We start from the raw sequence: 25769 nt of genomic DNA, 5'->3' as shown, positions 1-25769 counted from the left end.
TACAACATAGATAACCTCAAAAGCATTTTATGCTCAGTAAAAGAAGCCATATATTGTATCATTCCATTTATATGAAATGGCCATAAAAGACAAATCTATAGAGCTGGGAAGTAGATTAGAGTTGCTTAGGGCTGAGGGTGGGAAAGGTAATTGACGGCCAATGGCCAGAGGGGATCCTTTTGGGAGTGACAGTTAACATTCTAAAATTGGATTGTGGTGATGGCTGTACAACTCTGTAAACTCACTAAAAATCATGGAATTGTACACTTAAAAATAGATGGATTTTACGGCATATAAATTATTGTTTATTCTTTCTAAATAAAATCCTATTCTTTGGACTAAAGAACATTAAAGAAAAAAGTTATCATGCCACCTCTCCTGGGTCTGGGTGTCTAAGCTGTCAGTCATGCAGGTCATTATTCTGTCACACCCCACATGAGTTCTGCTCTTTTCCCATTTCCACCTGTAAAATGTTATCAGGATTGGGGCGGGAAGGGGACATTTACTAAATCTCAGATTCTGTGCCATCACGACACTGGGTCTGGGAATTTGGAAAGGCGATCAAACAGAAATCCTTCTTGACCTAGAAAAGAAAAACAGGCGAATGTAATGAGGGGTCTTGGTCGCCTCACAAACGTGGCCCTCCCCGTTACAGTAAACGGAGCCCGCTGGGGAAAATCCGATTCCAGCAGAAATTTAGTCGGAAGGTTGGATCCCTAAGGTGCACAGCGTAACCAATCAGTCGACAGGATTTCGAACAAACACAGGGCATGCGTTTACCAAACCTAGGTTGGTTTTACTTTAGAAGTAGGAACAGTGTTTCCACGGGGGCACGAAGTTGCGAAGTTTTACCCTAGGGCCGCGTGCACCTGGTCGCCCTGCTGGGCCCCGAGGCCTCGGGGCGGGCGGTGGCCCTGCGCTGCCTCAGTCGCCTTGGCCGAGGCAGAGCCCAGGCTCCCGGGGAGGGCCGCAGCTCCCACCGTCGGGGACTGAGCGAGGGGAACCGTCAGTCCCCAGCCCGGGTGAGGCCGTCTCCGCAGGGCGGCCCCGCGCGGTCGCGGCACGTCGGGCAACCTACCCGCCCAGAGCGCAGTCCAGCTCGCGCGCACAGCGCCGTGTGCTCCGGTCTCACCCCGCGCATCCGCAGGCGTGGGTCCCGCCACTGTGCCACACTCGTCCCGACATCCCTGACGCCGGCTCCCGCAGGGTCTCCGGGACTCTGACCTGGGTCTTTGCGCCTCCCCCGGGGACCGATGCGGCGTCCAGGTGTCCGAGCCCCGCACCGCGGGGGGGTGGCGCCTGGGCGCGGGCCTCACCCGGCGGGGGGTGGGGTGAGGGTGGAGCCGGACGCCGCCGCCCTGCCCCGGGGGACCGGCTCCCGGCCCCCTCCCCGCGTGCCCCCCGCACAGTGCTCATGCGCGCGGCCCAGCCTTTATAGCGGCCGCGGGAGCCCCGCTTTCCGCACTCAGGCGCAACAGGGCGGATCCAACTCAGGTGTAGAGCCCTGGGCGTCCGGCGCGGGCGTGCGGGTCTCTGAGCCTGCTTGTCGGCGTCTCTCCTCTGTCGCTCCCAGCTTGTCTATCTTCATATCGCACCCACCACCCTGGTCCGGGTTGCACATCGATTCTGGGTTTGGCTCGATTTGCCGCCGCGGGAGCGTCGCCCCAGATCGAGAGGGCGCTAGCTCCTGGGTGTCCGAGGGGTGGAGGATCTCCGCGGGGCGGCGAGCGGGTGTAGTGGGGACGCAGGGACTTCTGTTCTCCAGGAGCCTCCTTCTTATTCTCCGTCTCTCCCAGGTCCGAGCAGCCCCCTCGACTACCATGGCTGCAGCCTGGATCCCCGCTCTCTGCCTCGGTGGGTACGCGCCCCTCACCGCCCGCTTCCCCTCGCGCCGAGCCGCGGAGAGGCTGGAGCTGGCCCTCGTGCTGTCCTCTCTTCGCAGGTGTCTGTCTGCTGCTGCTGCTGCTGCCGGTGTCGGCGAGCAGCCAGGGAGCCGGTGAGTGGCGGGTTCCTGGTCGGGGAAGCAGGCGGTGGGAGGGGCTTAGGGCCGGCAGGTAGCAGCGCGCTCAGGTGGAGCCGCTGGACTGGAGAGTGCGCAGGTTGGAACAGCTGCCGGGGGCACCCCCATTCATAACCACAGCCGATCTACTCCTTTACACATTTCTCCCAAGCGAGGGGTCTCTGGGGTCTGATGGGGACGTTCTTCCCAATGCGCAGAGAAGGACCCCCCACCTCCCCCCCCCCCCCGCCCGCGTCCATACCCACATCCCGGTATCCACGAAGGCAGCCGAAGGTCAAGACAGGGGTATTCGTTGAGCCTCACCGGGGACTCACTAGTCCCGGGTGTTCCATAGCGTTTGGGGACAGGGAGAAAGAAGCCTTCCAGACCCGACTTCAGACTGTCAGAGCTGACAGAAAGACGGAGAGATAGAGGCAGAGAGGCTTACATCATTGTCCCACCTTGTTCGACCCCCTGGCTGTGTTTCTAGATGTAACCCCTATAAAAAGCAGCATTCGAGAGAGTCTAAAGTTTGTTCCACATGGAGAAGTTCACGTATGGGTGTGTGGTTCGGTTTGTTTTCTACAACATAAAAGTCAAAGTTTTTTCCCAAATCTATCCTTCGTTTTCCTTGAAAGGAGAAATGAGGGTAAGACCCCAGCCCCCCACACACACTTTCACTAAAGTCAGTGTTGGTAACAGAAAACGGGAAGAAGGATTAAGGCTGTTTGATGACAGGTGTGAGGCTCATAGCTATGAGGCTACCGTTTTTGGTGAGAATTTTAGTTTTCCCAGCAATCTAGTGTGTTTCAGAGCTAAGGACTTGACCTTGTACCTGGCATCCTGCCTTCCCTTCCACGGACATGGACAGACAGGAAGGTACAGCTCCACACAGGGGGCTCTTAGAAGACATTCTTGTTAGACGAAGGCTACTGAATTGGGCAATATGACCAGACAGTTTTATTCTGTTTTGGAAAAAGTTTGTTATTAATTAACACTGTTTCAAAAAGGTTTGAAATAATTTCCTGTGTCTAGAAAATAATATTGAATAACATTCTCAATTGAATGTTTACAATAAATTGATGAATTAACATGTATTATGTTATCTTGTTTCATATTACCAAGGGCTTATTTCCCCCTAACATCTTTTGTAGAATCAAAAACTTTGATTCTTTGTTAGTCAGGTTGACCATGCAAAACTTGAGAATATGAACGGTGCTTTCTAAAAATGCATTCACTGCCTGATAGAGGTCTCTGGACAGATCTGGAGCAGAAATAAACAGGTTTAATTCAGATAAAAATGCTCCATTCTGAAGGACTAACTTCCCTGTTTTCTGTCCTGCAGGAGTTGTAGAATGTTCCTTGGGCTGTGACCTTGGGCAAATTAACCCCATGGCTTTAATTTTCATTCTGTAAAATGAGTGATTGAGCTAAATGACGTTGAAGTCTTTTTACTGGTTTGCTTAAATTATGATTTAAAGGCACTGCCTTTGGAGGAGAACTGATATAAATGGTCCTCTGAAGCAAAGGATGTATCTATGAAAATGTTCCTCACAAGAGCAACCCAGATGTAATATCAGCACCTCAGCAACTATGTACACAGTTGTCATCAGAAGTGAGATTTTTATATTTCTGGAATGAATTAATAAATGGTCAATGACTAATGTTATTTTCTAGTTCTGATCGAGTTCCCATTATGTATCTTTAAACTGATCAGAACAGAAAATTATCCCATTAGAGTTGATAGTGGCTGAGGACTAGATTAAATTGGAAAACTGATTTTTGGCTTGCTAAAAGCTGGAATGGTGTGGAACAGTACATCAGTCAATATTCCTAACTAGAAGTGTAGAAATCAGGGAAGTAAAATTTCAATCTCATATCCTAGTTTCCCTACCATCACTGCCCTAAGAGTCTTAAGAATTCCCTCCTTACTCTTCAGTTCCCATCGCTATCACATGCTTAACCAGAGGCCTGGACATCAGGAAAGAGAAAGCAGATGTCCTCTGCCCAGGGGGCTGCTCTCTTGAGGAATTCTCCGTGTTTGGGAACGTAGTATATGCTTCTGTATCAAGCATATGCGGTGCGGCTATCCACAGGTAAGCCTCACCATGCCAAGGCAGAGGGAAATGCAAGTGTGATTATTTCCTATCTCTACCTCGCCATCTGGATTTCCCACCTTTTCTTTCTTTTGGTGCCAGTTTTGGCATATAATATGGATATATTTTTAAGTTTTTCCTGAATATCCTTGAATGCTAGCTGCACAAGGGAAGCTTTCTGACTAAAGGCAAATTGCATTATTTCTTGATAGCTAGATTCCTGGGGTTCTAAAACATTCTTAATCATGTAACATACTACTGAGTTTTTACTATGTGCCAGCTATTGTTTTAACTTCCATGACAACTCTGCAACTGTACAAGGTAGGTAGGTACAGATTTACTCCATCTGACAGATGAGGAAACATATTACAGGTGTGTTCTTATCAATACTTAGGCTTAACAGCACAAAACAATCTTCCCAGGCAGATTTTTTACCCATGTAAGCAAATTTTTTAAAAGGCTAGCAGCATCCTTAGATGGCTTTCCTGCTGAGTTATTTTCTTGATTAATCAGAGCAATAGATGCAATATGGCACAAGTCAGTTGGATGCCCCTGAAAAGTGTGGATAGAATCTCAGCTGTTATTCTTGTGTTGCAGGGGAGTCATCAGCACCTCAGGGGGACCTGTGCGAATCTACAGCCTACCAGGTCGAGAAAACTACTCCTCAGTAGAGGCCAATGGCATTCAGTCTCAAATGCTTTCCAGGTGGTCTACTTCTTTCACAGTGACAGGTAGGTACAATCATTGTTCTTACTTTTGTGTAAATATTGCTTCCCACTGCCCCCCAAAAAGTTTTCTGCTTTTCTCAGCACCACCACTTTGACCTTGATAGAAAAACCTGTGATCAAAACTGAAGGGGTCAATTATGGGTTAAAGTCAGGGGGCTTAACAGGTCAAGGATCCACTCAAGCAAAACCTGGGTAAATGGGGGAAGAAGAATCTTGCTCTCAGGAAGGCAATGGAAACTTGAATGCCCTGGCATTTACCAAGTAACACTAAATTTAAAACAACGAGTGAATGAATATGAATTCATTTTTGGCAATCTTTTTAAAATATCTAATAGATAAAAATCCATTTTGGTTCTTTGAAACCAGAATATAGCATTTACTCCTGCGGTTGCCATCACTGCATTTCATTTCTCATCCTATAAGACCCTACATTAGATTCATTATGCTTTGATGATAAAGAAGGAAGGGATAAAAATAGCCTTCCCTTTATTTTAACAGAAGGCAAAAGTGCTGCCCAGGAAGTCACAGGACAAGCAGTGTCCACAGCACGTCCATCAACAGGTATGAAATATGGAACCTATAGTTGCCTGGCACAGCACTGGGAACGTCTTTTTAAGAATGACACTACCTGTCAGGAGTTTCCCTATGTGGGCTTCTTGCTAGGGAGCCATTTCCCTTTTGCTAATGCCAAATGCTTCCTTTGTTTAAGGTAAACGACAAAAGAAAACACCTGACAAGAAAGCTGGCAATAAAGGTAAGAGTCCAGATATCCATTTGGGAAAATAACAGTCCTCCCTATTTCCCTCCCTCCTCTCGAAACTGCTAACAAGATTTGCTTGGGTGTTCACAGACTGTAAAGCAGACATTGCATTTATGATCGATGGAAGTTTTAATATTGGGCAGCGCCGATTTAATCTACAGAAGAATTTTATTGGGAAAGTGGCTCTAATGTTGGGAATTGGAACTGAAGGACCACATGTGGGCGTTGTTCAAGCCAGGTACCAAACTTGTTGAGATGGGAAACTTGAATGATGCTTTGAATGATGACAAATGATCAGTCCTTTTAGTAGGTACATTAGTTTCAGTTCAATATAAGCATACTGAGTTGTGAACAATCTAGATTCCCAAACTATAAATTCAGGATTTGAGACTGCCTGAGCAGATTGGGTAGGTCTAAGTGCTTTCTTTTTGGAATAAAGGGATTTAGAGAATTAGATGCTATTTGAGGACCAGAAGGTAGACAGAAAGGCCTTGTTGCTCATACAAATTACCTCTGCACTCCTACTCTGCTCAATTCCTAATTTCTCTTGACTGAAGGAAGAAACAGTGATATGTCTATTCCTCCTCTCTATTCTGTTGTTATTCTTTTCAGCTCTTTCCATATTCCCTTGATTGGAGATCTGAAGTTTGATCTTTTAATTTGTATTCATTTAAAAATATTTATTGGTAGCTTTTAAGATTATAATATGTTCATTGTAAAAAGTTTGAAAGCCTTTTATATATAAAACACAAAGACAACTAATTTCCTAAATATACCCCCTTGAGATAATCACTGTAAACTGTCTTATTTCCTTTCAGTATTTTAAGAAAATATTTGATTGTACACATAAGTGTATTTCTTTTACAAAAGCTCAGGCTATAGAAATGTCTTATATCCTGTGTTTTTAGCCCTTAGTTTTCTGAGCATTTCACCTATCACAAATATTCTTCAAAAAATGATGTTTCATAATGTTCCTTTGCATGATTATTTAGCCATCCTTCCATTACTCCCTCACCATTACACATCACACTGCGAGGAACATCCTCCTGTCATCTGTGTGCCTTCACTGATGTAGCTGGATTCCTAGGAGTGAGATTGTGTCAAAGGGTTTCGACACTTTTAAGGCTTCTGAAATAAACAGTTAAATTGCTTTCTGGAGAGTTGTACGTGTGGGTGTTTCTCACCATTACTGGTTCTTAATTTAGATAGAATTTTTTTGGTGTGAGAATTTAACTTTGTTGTTCTACATCATTTAACCATTTGTTCCACACCTTTTTAAAAATGTGTTTCTTATCCATTAATTTGTGATATAAAGTTTACAAATTTAGGCAAGCCTGTTTCTTTAGTCCACTTGCTAATTCTCACATCTTTTCTACAATGCTTTCATTATTGTAGTGTTTTTTCTTTATTGTACATTTTAACATCTCATAGGGAAAATTCCCCTTAGTCCTTTTCTTTTTGTATTTTTTTCTTTGCTATTTTTACCCAATCATTTTTTCAAGATGAAAGCTGTATTACCTTGCAGACTCATACAAAGACTAGCTTCTCTCTAAACTTTCTGGTTTATAGTTTTTTCTATTTTAGAAAGAGCATTAGACTAGATAAACTACATCAAATGTTTCTATTTAAGCAGAAAAACAGAATATATCATTAAAGATGCAAAAATAAGACTAAATTTCGTAAATCATAATTTGGATAGTTAAAAAGTAATCATAAATGTGAAAAGGTCAGCAACATATGAAATCTGATTTTGTGACCCAACCCAACATTCCACTAGGTATATAGAAATCATACCTTCGGGTATGCAGAAATACAATCAGTGCTACTACACTTGAACCTCATTTTTTTTTTTTTTTAAGGAGGGTACAGCTCACAGCGGCCCATGCAGGGATTGAACCGGCAACCTTGGTGTTGTTAGCACCACGCTCTAACCAACTGAGCTAACCAGCCACCCCTCAAAATTCATGACTTAATGGCAAATGATAATGCCAAGATCTTACCATTTTGCACTTATGAAATATTGAGTTATCTAAACTTAACACAACAAATTGTGCTTTAACTGTTTTTACTCAACATGGTCTCTAAGGAACACAGAGTCCTTCTAAAAGTGAGCTGAAATTCTTTTAATAAATATGGCAATAAATAATAAACATGGAAAAATCTCAAATCTCTTACAAGACACGTAATTTTAAGATTAGGAAATGTCAGTATCATTTAAGAAAAATTCAGTATTGTAATACTTTGTAATTCATTGCCTTATAACTTTTCTCATTTTAAAACTGTTGGCCTTTGTGTCGTTGCGACTGCCTCTTCTGGGTGAACAGACCCAGGCTGTTCAGTGCTGCCAGGGTGCCCTGCTGGAGCATACCTAGCCTCACACCAGGCTGCCTTCCAATACCTGCCGCCCAACTCTGCAGATTTCCACTAAGCACAGTGCCCTGCGCCAAGCCTGGTTTCAGGAGCACCCTACAGTTTAGGCGTGGACTTTGGCATCAGACAAATCTGAGTTTAAAGTGCGGCTGTGTTTTGATGGGCATTTAGCTAAATGCTCTGGGCCCGTTTCTTCATTCATATGATAGGGATAATACTTTTCACCTTATAGAGTTATAATCAAATGAAATTACACATATTTCACACATTACTCAGAATATAATAAACCTTCAATGTGTAGCAATTGTTTTTGTTATATTTCTGAAAGACCCCTAAAAATTCAAGTAGGGATGCAATGCCTTAGGTGACTATATAATGTGGGATTAAGAAAGAAAGTTGGGCAGTGTCCAATTTAAAGTTTTTTTTTTAAGGTGTATAATATTGTTTTTCTCTTCAAATTCTCCCGGGGTAACATTTTTTGTTCATTTTTCCACTTAGTGAACATCCCAAAATAGAATTTTACTTGAAAAACTTTACATCAGCCAAAGATGTTTTGCTTGCCATAAAGGAAGTAGGTTTTCGAGGGGGAAATTCCAACACAGGTGAGTAGACTTTGGGACCTGGGATGTAACACAGGAGAGGGCTAGGAATGATCAGATATGTTAAACTATATTATACTCTTATATAAGGAGATGTGAAACTCTTTCTCCTGGCACTGAAACGTTGGGCAGGTGTGTACTTAATTATCTGAGCTACTCAATTTCTAATGGAAAATATACCAAAGGGTTGATATGTCTTATTTAAAAAATAATAAAGCACTGTGATTTACAATCCTTCCATCGAATAAGGCAGATGTCACTTTAGAGCAGTACCTGTTTGGAATGCTAAAAGGAAGCAAAGACCAACAGACTTATCTAATGAATGCAGAGGCAATGGAAAGAACTAGAGCAGCACTATGGATGGACCCTCTAGGGAGACTTCTTGTTCTGAGTCCTTAGAGGGACCAGTCACTAAGGGGCAAGATACACAGCGCAAGGACCTGAGTGGGAGTCATTTCTGTTGTTTCTGACTGATTGATGTATGGGAAAGAAATGGAGGCTTCTGGGAGGGGATGGGGTATGTCATGTGGGTTGTGAAGACAAAAAATAGGCCTGCCTTTCCCATCTTATGCATCTATCATAGAACCGGGTTCTATATAAAATTCTTAAACTAGGCGGCATCAAGCTGGTACAGGGAAATAGAAATGTCATTTGAGCAGTGGTGCTGATCCAGTTTCTTTCTTTTTTCAAACCTAGGAAAAGCCTTGAAGTATACCGCCGAGAAATTCTTCACACCAGAGACTGGAATGAGAAAAGGGCTCCCCAAAGTGGTGGTGGTATTGATTGATGGCTGGCCCTCTGATGACGTGGAGGAAGCAGGCATTGTGGCTAGAGAGTTTGGTGTTAATGTATTTGTAGTTTCTGTGAACAAGCCTATCCCAGAGGAACTGGGGATGGTTAAGGATGTTGCATTTATTGACAAGGTAAGGAGGTGAGGGGTGTCTTCTGTTACGGTACTGATTCCCTTTTGGACCTCAGTGCTGACTGGCCCTTATCTGGGCTAAGTTTGAACGTTCAAGACTTAATGCTTTTATAACATTTAAGAAACAGCTTTTGATCCCGTTGTGTGTCCCCGCCGCCCATTAGGTTGTCTGTCGGAACACTGACTTCTTCACCTACCACATGCCCAACTGGTTTAGCACCACAAAATATGTCAAGCCCCTGGTACAGAAGCTCTGCACTCATGAGCAAATGCTGTGCAGCAAGACCTGTTACAACTCGGTGAACATTGCCTTTCTAATTGACGGCTCGAGCAGTGTGGGAGAGAGTAATTTCCAGCTCGAGCTCCAATTTGCTGCCAACATAGTCAAAATGTTTGAAGTATCCGACATTGGTGCCAAAATCGCTGCTGTACAGTTCACCTATGATCAGCGCATAGAATTCAATTTCAATGACTATAATGTCAAAGAGAATATCCTCGAGGTTATCAGCAACATCCGCTATATGAGTGGCGGAACAGCTACTGGTGAGGCCATTGCCTTTACCATGAGAAGCGTGTTTGGTCCCGTGAGGGACAGCCCCAACAAGAACTTCCTGGTCGTTGTCACGGACGGGCAGTCCTATGACGATGTCCTTGGCCCTGCCGCTGCCGCACAGGATGCAGGTACGGTCCTTGTCCTTGGTCTGGGAAGAGGGGCTTCTGGGAACACTAGGAGTAAATATAAACTGAAGCATTTATTTTATTGAACAAACACCTAGTGTCACAGTCATGTTCTAAGAGCTCTTCCCCGTAACAACTGATTTAATTGTCAAGGCAGCTGTACTCATCTCATTCCACAGACAAGAAAACAAACTTCCCAAAATACAGTAGTGGCTAGGCCAGTATCCAAACCCAGGCAGTCTTACTGAGCCCCCACTCCTCACCACTGTATGGCTGGGGGAGATACCAGGAGAACCCTGTCATGTGTCAAGGAAATGTTATAGGTTCTTGCATTTGGCTCAAACTTGGAATATATCCGCCCCCCATTCCCTATCACAGTTTATCGTAATTTACTATGAACCTATTTGATACCTTACCCTATTTAGTAGTTTTCAGTCTGGCATATGTTTTCTTAAGATGGTAAGGTTAAGAATAAAGATTTTAATTCTATTCCATCTAAACTTCCGTTTTAGTCTTTTCTTCTTGAGATAATGAAAGCACCACTGTCATAAAAGGGTGTAAAAAGGTTTTCTTTCTCCCTTACCCCAACCTTAGTATTACTTCTGGCAAAGGCCACTAGTTCCTGAAGACATTAGCATGTGTTGCTGAGATGAAATAGGTCAACCAAAAGCAGAGCTTCCCTTGCCTGCCGTAAAACTGAGTGATTGGAGTCCAATATTTAAAAAACAAAAATGCTAACTTGGGAGGGGGGAAGAAGCCTTCCATTTTTATACACTCTTCTGCACTTCATTTTCCCGATTTATTTCCTAATGACTTAACATTTTTCCTTTTGTTATTAGCACTTCTAATGCATTTACAAAGTTTTCTAAATATTGGAGTATCGTTTTTATTAAGTAGAATTGATACATGCAATTGAAATGATACATTGGCTTATTTTTGTACATCTGCTTATTTTAAACATCAGCAACTAACCTATGTTGAAGACCCGTTTGCTACCACACCTCTTAAAAACATAGCTTACTGAATTGTTATGGTTAACAGGATTGGATTCAGGCTCAAGTGAATTCAAACATTTTTCCTACGTGATTAATTGAACTTTAGGAGGTTGGTCATACTCTTTTCAAGAAAATTACCTTTAGTGATAGTGAAGTAAAAGTTAACAATCAAAAGCTAGAAAATAGAGGATGCTTTCAGGGCTGTCATAACTATATATATATTTTTCAAACTGCAACTATATACTGGGTGTGAGCTAAACCACCTCAGCTTGAATACAGAATTAAGAGGAAAACTGACGGGGAGGGAAATTGACTTTTTTTCTTTAGCCAGGGAGAGGGATTGGCTGGTGGTCAAAATTGTTTCAAGTAGCTTTTACACCATCTAAACATGCTTTCTTTATATCTTAAGCATTCACAACTCAGCATCATATACCACTAGAGGGGGATGAAGACTTGGAGGGAAGCAGCTATTTCAGACACTCAAAATGTTATGGGAATTTCACCCAGAAGACAGATCATAGTCTACATTAAGAATCTACTAAACCACTACTTTTACAATAGGGACTGAAGTGAATCAAACTAATGTAATTATCACGCTGACCAAAATGTGTCATTGGCGTTAAAAGCCTTCTAGTAGTAGTTCAAGGGAAGGCAGATGAAATGTCTCAATGTAACAGAGAAATTCCAGCTTCACAGACATTTCTCTGTGGCTGTTTTTATCACCATATTTTTGCCTTTTGGGTAAAGACTAATCATCTCTATTGGTCAGTTTGCCAATGTAACATACAGATGGAAATGGAAGAAAGTTACTATTCAGACTAGTCACCACTCTCCCAGACAATGCAGCAGCCCTAGAAAACTTGCACCATTTATGCATCCCATCTTTTGTGCCATTCTTTTTCTATTGTAACGGCATATGACTCCAGTATAATATGGTGATGATAGCAGGCAGTACTCTGCCAATCTCAGACGGAGTTTTGACCATTTCATTAAGTATGTCTGCAGGTTTTTGGATTTTTTTACATCGTTTATCAGGTTGTTTCTTTTTTCTTCTAGCTTACTATCATGAATGGGTATGGAACTGTATCAAATATTTTTTATCAGTGATATGATTTATGTTAATGTGGTAAATTACACTGGTGGCAAAGCTTCTGGTTTTGACCAAACTGTTTAACCATGCTCATCACAATAACTGTTGAAACCTACCTAACAATTTGGTACAGGGGATTTAGTTCAGACATTACTAGGCAGTTTTCTCTGCAACTATGTACTAATGTATGAAAAATATGTATACGTAATCTTATATGTATGCTGGAACTTGGTTTTAATTCACTTAAAAATATTTCCGTTGTAGGTATCACCATCTTCTCTGTTGGTGTGGCTTGGGCACCTCTGGATGACCTGAAAGATATGGCCTCTAAACCAAAGGAGGAACATTCTTTCTTCACAAAAGAGTTCACAGGATTAGAAGCACTTGTTCCCGATGTCATCAGAGGCATTTGTGGTGATTTTGTAGCATCCCAGCAATAATGATGACATTTTGACAACTGAAAGAAAAAGTGCAAGAGAACATAATGTATGTTATATTCGCCTAATACTGAAATACTATAGAGCATACTAGGATCTGACACAAAACTATTAAAGATGGCAACAGCTGTAAGCAAATAAGCATTCATTTAAAGCTACTACCTTCTAATTACAATTTAGATGTAATTGTTCAAAACACTCTGCTAAGGCTTCATAATCGTGACCCTTAGAAACTCAGGAAAAAGGATATATTGTGGATTGAAATCTTAAGAGTTCTATTCTAACATGCGTATTAAATGTGTATATGTATATATATGCAAATTGCATAGCTCAATAAAATCTGATATTTAGACCAAAAGCAACATTGCTTCTCTAATCATTCTGTATTATATAAGGAAAATAGAAAACAGCTCTTTAACTTAGTTCAATTATAAATATCTTGACCCTAGATGTTGTCTTAAAACCAAACAACAATGATGTTATTTAGTACTAAAAATGTTGTAATTATGGATGAAATGGGAGAGAATTAGGAATCAGGTTTGTTTTGTAGCGTATTTTCACAATAATTTACAACTGAAATATCACACTGAACAAGAAAGAACTGTCTGGTATTTTTCTATATCCTTTGATGTGTATAGATATATTTGACTTGCACTCTAAGTCATCCATATACTGAAAAAAACGTTGCTAAATTTTTACTTACCACTTATAAACACTTAGCTTTAAAGAAAAGCACATATTCAAATAGAAATGCAGGAAAAAAATTAGTTTTTGACTAAGCAATAAAACGACTAGTGAATATTACTCTAAGCTGTCTTATTTTTCAAAGTCTCTCTCCCTAGGGCATGGTAAAATTTCTATATTCACTAATGCAGAAGGACCAATCTGATTTTTTTCCTTAAAATCATGCAATAAGATTTTTTTCTTTCATTCAATTTATTGAAATGCCTATTGTTCTAGGCAGTATACACAGCCACTACCAGATTAAATAGTAGATGCTTCTGGTTAAACATGCTCGTGAAGTTGGTTCCTAAGAAGTGATCAGAATTCTATTAATTATCATTACCTCACCAAGAACTCTCCTCTGAGGTAGAGTTGCTCCGTCATCCCATCCTGTCTTCTCTAAAAACAGGACCTGTCCTCCCCCTCATCCACCTGCACACCCTGTCTCCCATCACTACCTCCCTGATGCTATCTGAATGGTTTTACAACCAGTTGACCTGAAAAAGGTGCAACTGGTTGAATATATCTACACCAGTAAATCTTTTGAGCCTAACAATTTACAGTTTGTGTAAAAGGAATGAAAGGACTATGTATCGGAGAGACATAACTGATATTGCCATTGATACTAGATAAAAATTTGATAAAATGGAGTATGGGAAGATAACCCCCCACCCCTCATAGAAAGTGGCAAATATGATGAATTCATGTAACAATTTTCATATAACTAAACAACTAAAATGGGTTCAACATGATTTTCCAATAGACCACAAATTCTCAGCTGAGAGTACCACACTCTTTAAAAATTTAAACTTTAGTGAAGACAGCCCTCTAATCAGTAGCCCTTTTTAAAATGCTTTTTCTTTAATTCTATAAAAGACTGAAGTTTTGAGGCATCTGAGGTAACCAGGGAAGCTAATATGTTAACTTAAAAGAGCATGACAGCAGTAATGAACGCTTTATTAAGTTACTATCAATTACTTTAGTAAACATAAGATCAAGAATTAACAACTAAAAAGGAGTAAAGAGATTTTTAAAAAGATGTATTATAATCAAACTTTTGTAGGCATGCCTAAATTTCAAATATACTAGCTAATTTATAACTTTTAATGCATTAAGTCGCTAGTCTTCGGTGAATAACTTTGAAATAAGAAAAGTACATGAATAATTAAAATACGAAAAAGTAGAATATGATTAAATATTGAGAAAGTCAACATATAAGGTTTGTATATAAAAATATTCTTAAACTTTTTTTAAAGTACCATTTAGGGGCGGCCAGTTAGCTCAGCTGGTTAGAGCGTGGTGCTCTTAACAAGGTTGCCAGTTCAATCCCCACATGCGCCACTGTGAGCTGCGCCCTCCACAACACATTGAAACAACTACCTGACTTGGAGCTGAAGGATCCTGGAAAAACACACTTAAATAAAAGTTTAAAAAAAAATAAAATTTCCCATAAGTCACAAATGAAAGCACACAATGAAAAGACATTCTTTTTGTATCCTTTTAGTCTTTTTCCAAATGTTTAATATTGTAGCGGGGGGAAAAAAACCAAAGTAGGTAAAGAGAAAAATAAACATATATACTAATTTTTATTCATTTAAGTTTTGATACATTCCAAAAGAGCCATGATGATAATCACATTTCAGTTCGACAGTAACGCATTGGTTTAGAACAGCTGCCAGAAATACTAGCAGCTTTGGAAAAACTTGTTCTTAAATTGAGAGAGAGATAGAGAGAGAGAGAGAAATACAGAGAGATCGAGAGATCGAGAGATCGAGAGAGAGAGAGAGAGAGAGAGAGAGAGAGAGAGAGAGAGAGAGAAAGAGAGAGAAAAGTGACCCTTTAATTTGTTCATTAAGTTGAATCTTCAGAAAACAAAAAAGCTAGTATTTTTAAACAATTTCTGAAAAGTTTTAGTGTTTCACCAGAAATGACAAACTGCCACTTGGATTTTTATGCTAGATGACAAAATTTCTCAATGTACACACACGTAATTTTTTTTGCAATAGGCATTCAACTAGAATTTCGCCACAAGTTTTCTTAATGTTACCTTCTAATTCCATTTGCAATTCCCTTCAAAGAAAAAGGATGATACTACCCTGGTGAAGGAAAAAGTTGAGATAGTAATACTTAACATTATTTTTAAGGACAACTTTTAATGAGTAATGCAGTTTATCCTCTGTTGAACATTTTGTGGAAACATGTATGGCTAAATAAGAATGACAACACTACTAACAAATTCATATTTAATAAAAGTAATAGGATGTTTAAAGAAATGCTTTAAAACTGCATCCCTGGGTTCTTTTTTTGTTATTTTGCGTTATCTAACAAATTTATTTCAACAATTTTTTTATAACCAAATACGATGAAATACTTAGAAAGGCTTTCTTAATAGTGTTAAATTATTCTAATCTTACTAGAATATAAATAAGCAGTACAAAGTTCAAAAGAACAACATAAAAATGAAGGACTCACTGTGAAATCATCATTTCCTAGTTTAATGATGGAGCGTAAAGTATTGCACTTTATTATTCAACATAAAATAATGTAGCCAACAGTAACATACAGGTACACAATTTAATATTTATTATATGCATTTTATATACATTATTTTGCAACAGCTGTATGTTTGCTATGTGGTACAATCTTAAAAATTTGCTGATTCATAGTTTGTAAAACAAAAACCTTACAAAACTCGCAAACTGATCAGAAAAGTTTTTTGGAAGACTAGAAAAAATATTTTATTGTCTTAATCATGCATTACACAAACAAAATCTTCAGTTACACCATAAAATTAAGCACATCTGGAAAAAATAAAACAGGGATAACTAGTCCCAACACTGATTTCTGTATCCTGATTCAACTATTTTTGTATCCTATTTGTAATGTAAATAAAAATTTACTCCAAATATTTTTAAACAAGATAGTTTTGTTTGGAATCATGGTAAACCAAGATATGTATCTGGGGGGAATCACCTTGGTATGTAACTTAAACTATAAAATATTCCATTTTTAGTCTATTTTAGACTATTCAATGGTTCCAAAATAGATATACAGGTTCCTTTAACACATTAATAAAAGGATAAAAAGACCAACAAAAAGTGAAATAAATAATAGGCTATTAGCAAGATGGATAATCCTTGATAAATAAACTTGTAAATACAGTAAGATGTACAAAATATCACATAGTGATAGAATGCCAAGATTAGTTTTTTTTACTTTTTTAAGAGTTCATTTGGAGTACTAAACCCCACTGTTTTCATTTTAATACACTTAATAGTCCCCGGTTTATGAAGACAATTATGTGATGATGAAGGTGATTTAGCATCTTATGGAGGACTTAGCTGAGCTGTATTAGGCAAAAGAAGGAAAGTGTGGTTACACGGCAGCGGGTCAGTGAGATCTCTGTGTTTTAGGGTTGTATAATGCAGGAAACTTCAATACAATCTTGAGCACTGTTGTGACAGGCTAAATATATAAAAAGACTTATAAAAACTAGAATTTTATCCAAACATTTTGTGCAACTAATGCTAAAATATTTTAAGTTAAATTTTCTTTTCTTTTTTTTTTTTAAAGCAAAATAAGTTTAAAAGGGAATCTGTGGCATTCAACTGATGAACAGAAGATCACTAAGAGATGAAAAAAACTACTCTTGGAGCTCACTTCCCCCCAACAAGAGCACCACATTCCTAACCCTAAGGCAGCACACAGAGTCCAAAATAAAAGTCCTTTTGCAAGATCAGACTCCACATTGGCTTAAAGATACCTAAAAAACAGAAATACGCTCAGTTCATATCCAGTATAGGCCACAAATACTGGAGTCCTTTTTTTCTGTCCCACAAAATACAGTAATTACAATTAAATTAATGAGCCTGACATTAAGATGTGATTCCCACCAATTTCTGCCTGCCCTAAATAGCCTTCATCAGGCAGATCACATGTAGTGTCATATCAGTAACCTTTTTTGATGGCAGTGATGTAGACCCTCTTTCTGTCCAAGCCAATCTGTAGTTATAATGCAAGTTTCTGTTGATTCACACAAAAACTTTGGCAAGGGCATCAGCCCCTGCACTGGCAATATATGCTTTTGATGGATGGAAAGCAACATCATAAATTGATTCATCTAATTTCTTCCTATGTGCTGTTATTTCTTGCACACAAGTCTTGCTGTCCAAATTCCACAATCTAATAGAACAGTCATGGCCTGTAAAAGAACAAAGTGTGACTGAGTAACAATTCTCTTATAAAGTTTGTGGGCAATACAAGAAGTTCAGACTTACTTCCAGACATCAAATAGATTCCATTAGGATCTACTGCTAGGCTTGTAACAGCATCCAAATGAGCTACCATAGAATGGATCATTTTACCTAAATAAAACATAACAGAGAAGATTAAGTTCTAACAAACAGCTACTAACTTGAGAGATCAGCAACTATAAAACATCGACATAAAAGAGACAATCACTACAGCAAACTTTTTTATTGTGATAAAATATACCTAACATAAAAGTTACAATTTTAACCATTTGAGAGGGTACAATTCAATGGCTTTTAGAACATTCACTGATGTGCAACCATCACCATTAACTAGTTGAGAACATTTTCATCACTGCTAAAGGAAGCCCCAAACCTATTAAGCAGTCACTCTTGTTTTCTCCACTCCCCCAAGTCCCTGGTGACCACTAATCTGCTTTCTCTATGGATTGGCCTTTTCTGGATGCATCATGCAAATAAAATCATACAACATGTGGCTCTTTTGTGTCACTTAGTATAATGTTTCCAAGGTTCATCCACTCTAATATCTTAAAGAGAATTTTAATTCTAATGAAGAACTTTCCCAGTTACTTCTTATAAAGATGTCTGTGACATGAATTTGACAGTATTTGATAGAGGAAAACATAATGACTATAGGGTTGCACCAAAGGCTTAAGATCAGGTAAACTGGAATTAAAATGAAATGAGAAAGGATCTTTCTCATTAAGAGATATAAAGATTATTTTATCGACACGGTTGATGATAAATCACTAAAGAATATATTCCTACCTAAAGATTCTAGTATAATCAAATTGATTTATCCTTTGAAATGTCAATCATTTTACATAGTAGAAACAAGAAAGGGGAGGAGGGTGGAAGTATATTAGAGAAATTATTCTGGATTTCCCCATAGTAACAAAAACACTATTTTGGAAAATGTAACTTAATGAATACCTTCGCTGAAGATTTGGCAAGCAAATGGGATTTAAGGGCAAGTTGAAATTAAAAAACAAGTTGTGAACACAAAGTTGTGTTGCACAAATACTTTGGAACAAGGGCATTAGCCTCTGCACTGGCAATATATGCTTTTGCTGAATAGAAAGCAACATCATAAATTGATTTATCTGAGAAAGGAATAAAATAGCAAATACTGATACTTTAAAATTTTCCTCCCGTTTCAATCAGCAGAGTCTTATTCAAATACCTGGGTTGCTCCTAATGAGAGATGGAGACCTTCTCCAGAATTCTAATTATAATCATCTGACATGCTTCTGGTCCCCTGATGACATATCACACTGGAACACGAACTAGACCTACTTTTGTGATGGGGCTACTTTTGCTATGGGGCTAGAGTTGTTAACCTGAATATAAAACCACAACACAATCAAGTATGCAAAAAGTTTCTCTGAAAAACATAAAACGTCCTAGCATTTTCTGGTAATACTAACACCGTGTTTCTCCGAAAATAAGACCCAGCCGGACCATCAGCTCTAATGCGTCTTTTGGAGCAAAAATTAATATAAGACCCAGTATTACATTATTATATTATATTAAATTATATAAATAATTATATTATATTATATTATATTATATTATATTATATTATATTATATTATATTATATTATATTATATTTATTACACTACACTACACTACACTACACTACACTATACTATACTATACCTGGGTCTTATATTAATTTTTGCTCCAAAAGACACATTAGAGCTGATTGTCCGGCTAGGTCTTATTTTAGGGGAAACACGATACCAGTTGAGGACAAAATTAAAGTTTCTCATCATTTCAAACCACATTTGTCTGATTAACAGAATAATTTTAGAGATTCTTCTCCACTATCCTTGAAGAACAGAAAAATCATGCAACTACTATCTTTAATTGCTTATTCCAACATAATTGATTTATCAGTTCTAGAATCCATTCCTCTCAGAATTTCTATTTAAAAATAAAAGAAATCCCAGAGTATGAAACTGTTGGCCTCCAGGACAATAATCTCAAAACAACAGGGTTTTAAGTAACAAACATCATTAGCTTCCCTAAAAAATGTCAAACCTATGATGGTAACTCTTAATTCACAAGTCTAGTTCTGAATTCTCTCCTGAGAATGATCCCGTATGTCCTAAATTTAACATGTCTTACACCAAAGAATGCTTTCATTCAAATAGCAGACCGATCCATTTCTTTAAGGGTGCTATAATTTTCCAAGTTTAACTCCCAACTCTCCTGCCTGTACACTAAATGAGTCCTCACTGATATGTTGTCAATTTAGAGTCAACCCTTCCTCTCCACATACTCACTTCAAAATGTGAGAGACTCCTCCCACCTTCATTGGACAACGTACAAAGAGGTGCAATGCTGAACCAAGTTGGATGCTGGGCTTCCACTGGTAACCACAGGAGTCAGAGCTTCTAACCCCTCCCAAGAACTAACAACCCCTCCTTCAGCAACACTAATTTGTAACTTCTCACATTTAACCAATTTCACTTTGGCCCCATGTCTCTGCTGCCACCCCTCGTCCCCGACCAAGATTAATTCTTTCCTCCTATAACTGATGAAATAGAGGATGCATGCAGTCACCTGTTGTCCCCTCCCTGGCACCTTAAGCCCTTTGACTTAGTACTGTGGGCCCCTATGAAATGGAGAAGAAACAGACTGATGTAAAACATATAGGCTCTACAAGCAAACTACATGGGTTTGAGTCTCAACCCCTGCATTTTTTCTGTTGTGTAACACTGTACAAATTTCTTAACTTCTTTTAAGCTTTTTAGTTAAACTGTAGGACGAAAATAATAGTACTGCATATGCCTTACGGAGTTATTAGAAGAGCAAATGTTAATATTATGTAAATCAAATAGAACAATGTCTCACAATAAGTAATACGCCATTAGTTTATAAGCTACAAGAGGACAGGGCATGTCTTTGTTTTGCTTACTGAGCACTGAGAACTGTGCTAAGGATATGGCAGATACTCAGTCAATTTTGCTGAATGAATGAGTTCACAACCAATCAGGATCTTCTTCCCACAAGTCCTCCAGGTCCCTCCCCTATACACCTTCTCTCCTAGACTCAGTCACTAGCTAAGTCTCGTAGGCACAGTACATGGAACTTAAATTTGTATCTCCACTAAAATTTTAATAATCATGAGCCCCAAAGACCTCTCCGCAGTAAACAGAAATTGAAACTTTTAAATTCTTTAAAGTCAAGGATCTCCCATATAGTACAACTTAAATAATCTTTCTAAACCAATTTTGCAAACCCCTGCTCAAATATTTTAAGTGGGTTTCACAGTGCAGGGCATAAACCAAAATCATCATTCTTAGCCTGGCTCTGAGAAGTCCCCCTGAGTAGATTCTGTTTTCCTCCTCCAATCTTACCTCTTTGGCTTTGCCTATAAAAAACTTCTGCATGAGCCCAAGCTCCTACCACGCCTCAACAAAATAGGCCCTGATCTGAAATTTCTACTACCTTCCTCACTTAGAAAATATATCTTACCATTCCTTCAAGGCAAAGCTCAAACCCTCACTCTGTGAAGACTCCTTTATCTAGCAGGGCTCCTCTTCCTGCACGTATGTGTGTGTGCACACACTACACACATCCTATTTCTCCCAGACAACAGGCATTCTCCAGAAAGCAGAAACCACATTTTCTACACGATAGTAGCCAGTGCAGTACAGAGTACAAAATGCTAAATACATTTCTGTTTTTAAAATCTAAATATTCATTGAACCCATTCATAGTATTGATTTCTATAATGTTTAAAATGAAAAATTCAGTAAATTTACTAACTCAATTGATAGAATAATATTCTATTAATAATTTAGCTAGCCGGAAAATACCAGTTATGGGGCTATGCTAGTTTATCACATTTAAATGAATTACCAATTTTCAAAGAAGGATTTCTTTGAAAACAATATATGTGAATACAGTTTAATTTAACTCAATGTTGTATGTGTATGTGACTGTGTGAGAGTGAAAGTGAGAGAGATTGATTTAGAAAGAATTTTTTCCATTGCTTGGAGCCTATTGCTTCAGTTATCTTCAGATAAAGTACTAGACTAGTTAACAGAAATAACAAAATAAATTGGTAGCACTTACAAATAATTTGAAAGGCTATAGGCTCCTTACTTGTTATTAAAATATTATTACCACTCTTTCTTGATTTCTTTTCAGTAAAAAAGTTCGACTCACTTTTTGCTTTTAATACAACTACTAAAATTCCTGAACTTTCCCATACAAGTGCATATCCTCAATAACTACTAAAAGAGAATCTTTTTAGAAACAAAGGAAATTATCTCTTTGCTCTTGAAGCTGGAGAAGATCTTTAGCTTCATAAAAAATGTTCAAAGAATTGATTTGATAAGGTGTTAAATTGAGAACATTCACGTGAATATGAATCGTCTTTCCTGTGCAATACACACCTGGGACTATCCATTCTCTTCTCAAGTGTTCTACTGATTTAAAAGGAATCTATCCATGAAAGTGTTATTTGAATAAAGGGATTTATGTTAAGACTCTAAACACTAAAAATTATGACCATGTCCTATATAACCTTCAAAGAGAAATCTATAGTTCTGATTCGCTGTCTTGCTTGGTAATTTGTTCCCCTGCAATAATCTTGCAACTAACATTTAAGTTTCTTATTTGGAAGTCTTTGAATACCCCTGTTTTAGCTTCTCCTCAAAGAAGCCTCTCTAGCTGTCAGATCTTTCCTGAAAGAGAGCAAACGATATTTTATGTAGTATTCTAGGCAATAACAGATGAAACAGGGGTCCTTAACGTAAAGAAACAACCCAAATTAAAATTTGATTTGACTTTTATATAACTGGCAAGTTTCCTGACAAGAAATACTGGGAAGATAACAATAAATCAATTTCCACTATATCATTTCATCCACCAAGAAATAATTTTAAGAACGTATCTGAAACACCAAACACCAGAAAGACACCTCTTCTGCTATACTAATTCACAACAGAATCTGAATGAAAAAATTTCAAATGGAAGGGTTTGTATTTAAATGAGGACATGAAGAAATAATAGGTAGGCAAGCTATTATATATATACTTAAGGATAAAAGTTAACATATATTATGAGTGTGCAACATTAAGTAAAGCAAAAATCTGAGTTATTAATAAAATGGTTTAACTTGGCAATTTTGAAGTCAAAAATCCAATATATCTTAAATGAAAGAATGTTATTTTTGATCACCTCAAATTTACAGAATATGATTGTAAAGAAAGTAAAACAACCTACTTACCCGTTTTATTGTCAAAAAATTTGATGTGTCTATCTTCATGAGCAGTTATTGTAACAGGAAGTGTGGGATGACTTACTACTCTGTTAATGTGATTATTGGATTGCAAATCTGAAAAGTAAAGGAAGATAATGCACTAAAATTCAAACCTTCAATTAGAAACTAAATGATAATTTTTTCAGACTTAACAAAAAACAAAAAACAAAGCTTTCGTATATTACAAACTAAGAACGAAATTAGGGCTCTCAAGTGATACAATTTCTTTAAAAAAAAAAAAAAAAGTTTAAGCTATTATGTCCTATTATATGGACAGGACTAGACTCAAGTTTAGGAAACAATATAAGTATTTTAATGCAGACTGTCAATAGATGTGGTTTAAAATTGTTAAAAGACTTAAAAACCAAAGATCAAGCTCTTAATTTTTGATTAGAGATGAGGGAGAACAGAGAAGATTCAAAACAAATGGGAAAACATTACAATGTTATTTGACTTTAAGTAAATCAATCATTCCACATGTATACATGAACTCTTAACCGAACTTAAACACATTACCAAAAAAACCCTGTGAGAGTGTGTGTGTCTAATTACCTATGTAAGAAGCAAGAGAGGCACTAGGGTTGAAAAGACACTGAGACGGACACTACTTTGATTATAATTTGGTTTGAGATTTGATCATGGAACTATGTAAATGTTTTACATCATTATAAAATTATTTTTTTAAAAAGTCACGAAAAATCAAAAGTAAAATTAAACAAATGAACTTAACTGCATATCCAATTGGTATAAGCACAAATAAATGAAATACTTCAAAGCATAGTAATTAGACTGCCCATCCCTGGTGGAATGAGTATACATTAAGTACAAAATACTAGCTGCCATCCAACTGTTGTGGTGGTTTTGGTATTATTCTGAAATGACTGCATGTGTACTGTGGGATAAATAAAACGAGAAATTACGATGATTTTGCTGAAAACCAGGAGTTTTGGTATAGTTAAAATGAGGTAAAGACATGAACTCAATGAGATAAATCTGAATTTGAATTGGAAGTATTTGTATGAATTTATCAGTGTTTTTCTTTTTAAAAAATGCATATGTGGCTCTGTCCACTGAAAAAGCCTAAACTAATGACCAACTCAAGAACCATGAAAATTATGAGGACCAACCCAATAGCCTAGCACCTAGACTGTAGTCTCTAAATGCCATTTTCCATTAAAAGAAACCAGAGCTCCTTAGACATAAATGGCTGATTTCAGATCTGGGGCACAAAATGAACAAGATGAACATAGAACTCTTATCATATCAGAAAGAAAACTATCAATGACTACCAGGGTTGTGTCAAAAAAAACTCAGGAGCCAACTTGATTAAACTCCCACTGACCAAAGATGAAATAATCTGAGTAGTAATAAAGATAATACCTGCAATGGATTGAAACACACCAAATACATTTATCTCCAAGAGACTATAATGATAATAAAAACAAACAACACCCAAAGCCTCTGGAGGATGCTGAAGAACCACCTCATTATTGTTTTGAAAACTGGTAAATAAGGGGGGGAATCAGTAATTTATCACACCTTTCCTTTATAATCTCTAACTCTAAAGCAACCAAACTGCTGATGAGGGGTGTTCCTTTTTATAGAAACATTCTACCTAATAAATGGAGAAGTAATGATAGAATTAGAAAATCACTTTCAACAGCTAATGAATCAATAGACCCATGTAATGATCATCAAGACTGAAAACATAAGAAAAAAATAAACTAGAAAATATTTACTTCTGATAAAAGTTCACAAATTTCTATGAAGTAGTTTTGTCAAAAAAATTTGAAAACTTGAAAATGAAGACAATTAAAAACAATGAACCTGAATTAGAATAAACCTCTAGAACTATTGCCAATTTATAGGAAGTAAATGAACAGAGGAGCATGTTAAATGATACCCCAAGGACACAACTGGCAAAATCCAGACTGTGGGAAATTCTATTAAGACGAACTACACAATTTCTTCAATTAAAAAATGCAAAGGAAATAAAAGATGGAGGGGGAACCTACAGGTGAAAAGCGACTTGAAAGACAGATTGCCAGTCACAAATACATGGGCCTTATTTGGACTTGTATTTAAATAAATTGTAAAACATATACTACATCATACATTTACAACATTGGCCATTTATACATAATTATTGGAGCTGGATGAGTTCTTCAGGCTCATTATTTTTTTACTTCCACATGTAGGAGGTCTGACAATTAAGTTCGTGAACTTGTTGCAACAATGTTGCTAACCGTTTTTGATATCAGAGGGATTATTCACTATGAATTTGTACCAACTGGATAGTTAATCAACTTTACTGTTTGGAAGCGCTGAAAAGACTATGTGAAAAAGTTAGGCGATCTGAACTTTTCGCCAACAATTCATGGTTCTTGCATCACAACAATGCACCAGCTCACACAGCACTCTCTGTGAGGGAGTTTTTAGCCAGTAACAAATAACTGCATTGGAACACGCCCCCTACTCACCTGATCTGGCCCCCAATGACTTTTTTATTTACTCAAAGATAAAAGAAATATTGAAAAGAAGACATTTTGATGACAATCAGGACATTAAGGGTAATGCGACGACAGCTCTGATGGCCATTCCAGAAAAAGAGCTCCAAAATTGCTTTGAAGGGCGGACTAGACGCTGGTGTCTTTGAAGGTGACCATAGTGATATTCAGAAGTGAGGTATGTAGTACTTTTTCTAAGATGAGTTCGCGAACTTAACTGACCTCATATTTCCATTAAATATTTAAAATTATTCTGTTTTCAACTTTACATTCTCTACTCACTCCTCTATCACCTTATACCCACCCACCCAAGC

The 25769-nt window shown here is 38.0% G+C and overlaps 2 protein-coding genes and 1 non-coding gene across 8 annotated transcripts in view; 1 reads left to right on the top strand and 2 right to left on the bottom strand.

Annotated features, from left to right (window-relative positions):
* Positions 1-1401: 1401 nt before the first annotated feature.
* Positions 1402-13036, top strand: COCH (cochlin). Of its 3 annotated transcripts, none has more exons than XM_019754525.3 (12): positions 1402-1494; positions 1797-1854; positions 1943-1996; positions 3939-4095; positions 4693-4826; positions 5322-5384; positions 5533-5577; positions 5674-5821; positions 8452-8555; positions 9249-9475; positions 9639-10155; positions 12502-13036. In XM_019754525.3, the coding sequence occupies exons 2-12, from the start codon at positions 1821-1823 to the stop codon at positions 12675-12677; spliced, it is 1659 nt and encodes a 552-aa protein (XP_019610084.1). In that variant the 5' UTR covers positions 1402-1494; positions 1797-1820; the 3' UTR covers positions 12678-13036. The 3 variants fall into 3 exon arrangements, with proteins under 3 accessions (XP_019610084.1, XP_088653039.1, XP_088653040.1); XM_088796913.1 differs by lacking the exon at positions 1402-1494 and adding an exon at positions 1504-1630; XM_088796914.1 differs by lacking the exon at positions 1402-1494 and adding an exon at positions 1588-1606.
* Positions 7460-7533, bottom strand: TRNAV-AAC (transfer RNA valine (anticodon AAC)). The gene has a single exon. It is a non-coding gene; the product is annotated as a tRNA-Val (tRNA).
* Positions 13037-15957: 2921 nt separating the features above from the next.
* The window catches only part of STRN3 (striatin 3), a 92959-nt gene continuing 83147 nt past the window's right edge, over positions 15958-25769 (bottom strand). For 3 of the 4 annotated variants that reach the window (XM_019754512.3, XM_074328122.2, XM_019754513.3), the window contains 3 exons: positions 22916-23023; positions 17675-17761; positions 16945-17598 (listed from right to left, as the gene is read on the bottom strand). In XM_019754512.3, coding sequence (XP_019610071.1) covers positions 17429-17598; positions 17675-17761; positions 22916-23023 — 365 coding nt within the window. In that variant the 3' untranslated portion in view covers positions 16945-17428. Of the gene's footprint in view, positions 17599-17674; positions 17762-22915; positions 23024-25769 lie in introns of all 4 variants that reach the window. The other variant, XM_019754514.3, reaches the window with a different exon arrangement.

This window comes from Rhinolophus sinicus, chromosome 3 (genome assembly GCF_057876585.1).
Source record: "Rhinolophus sinicus isolate RSI-liver-muscle chromosome 3, RSI-T2T, whole genome shotgun sequence".
In the NCBI taxonomy this organism is placed as follows: domain Eukaryota; kingdom Metazoa; phylum Chordata; class Mammalia; order Chiroptera; family Rhinolophidae; genus Rhinolophus; species Rhinolophus sinicus.
The sequence above is the reverse complement of the archived record's forward strand: the minus strand, read 5'-3'. Positions and strand labels throughout refer to the sequence as shown.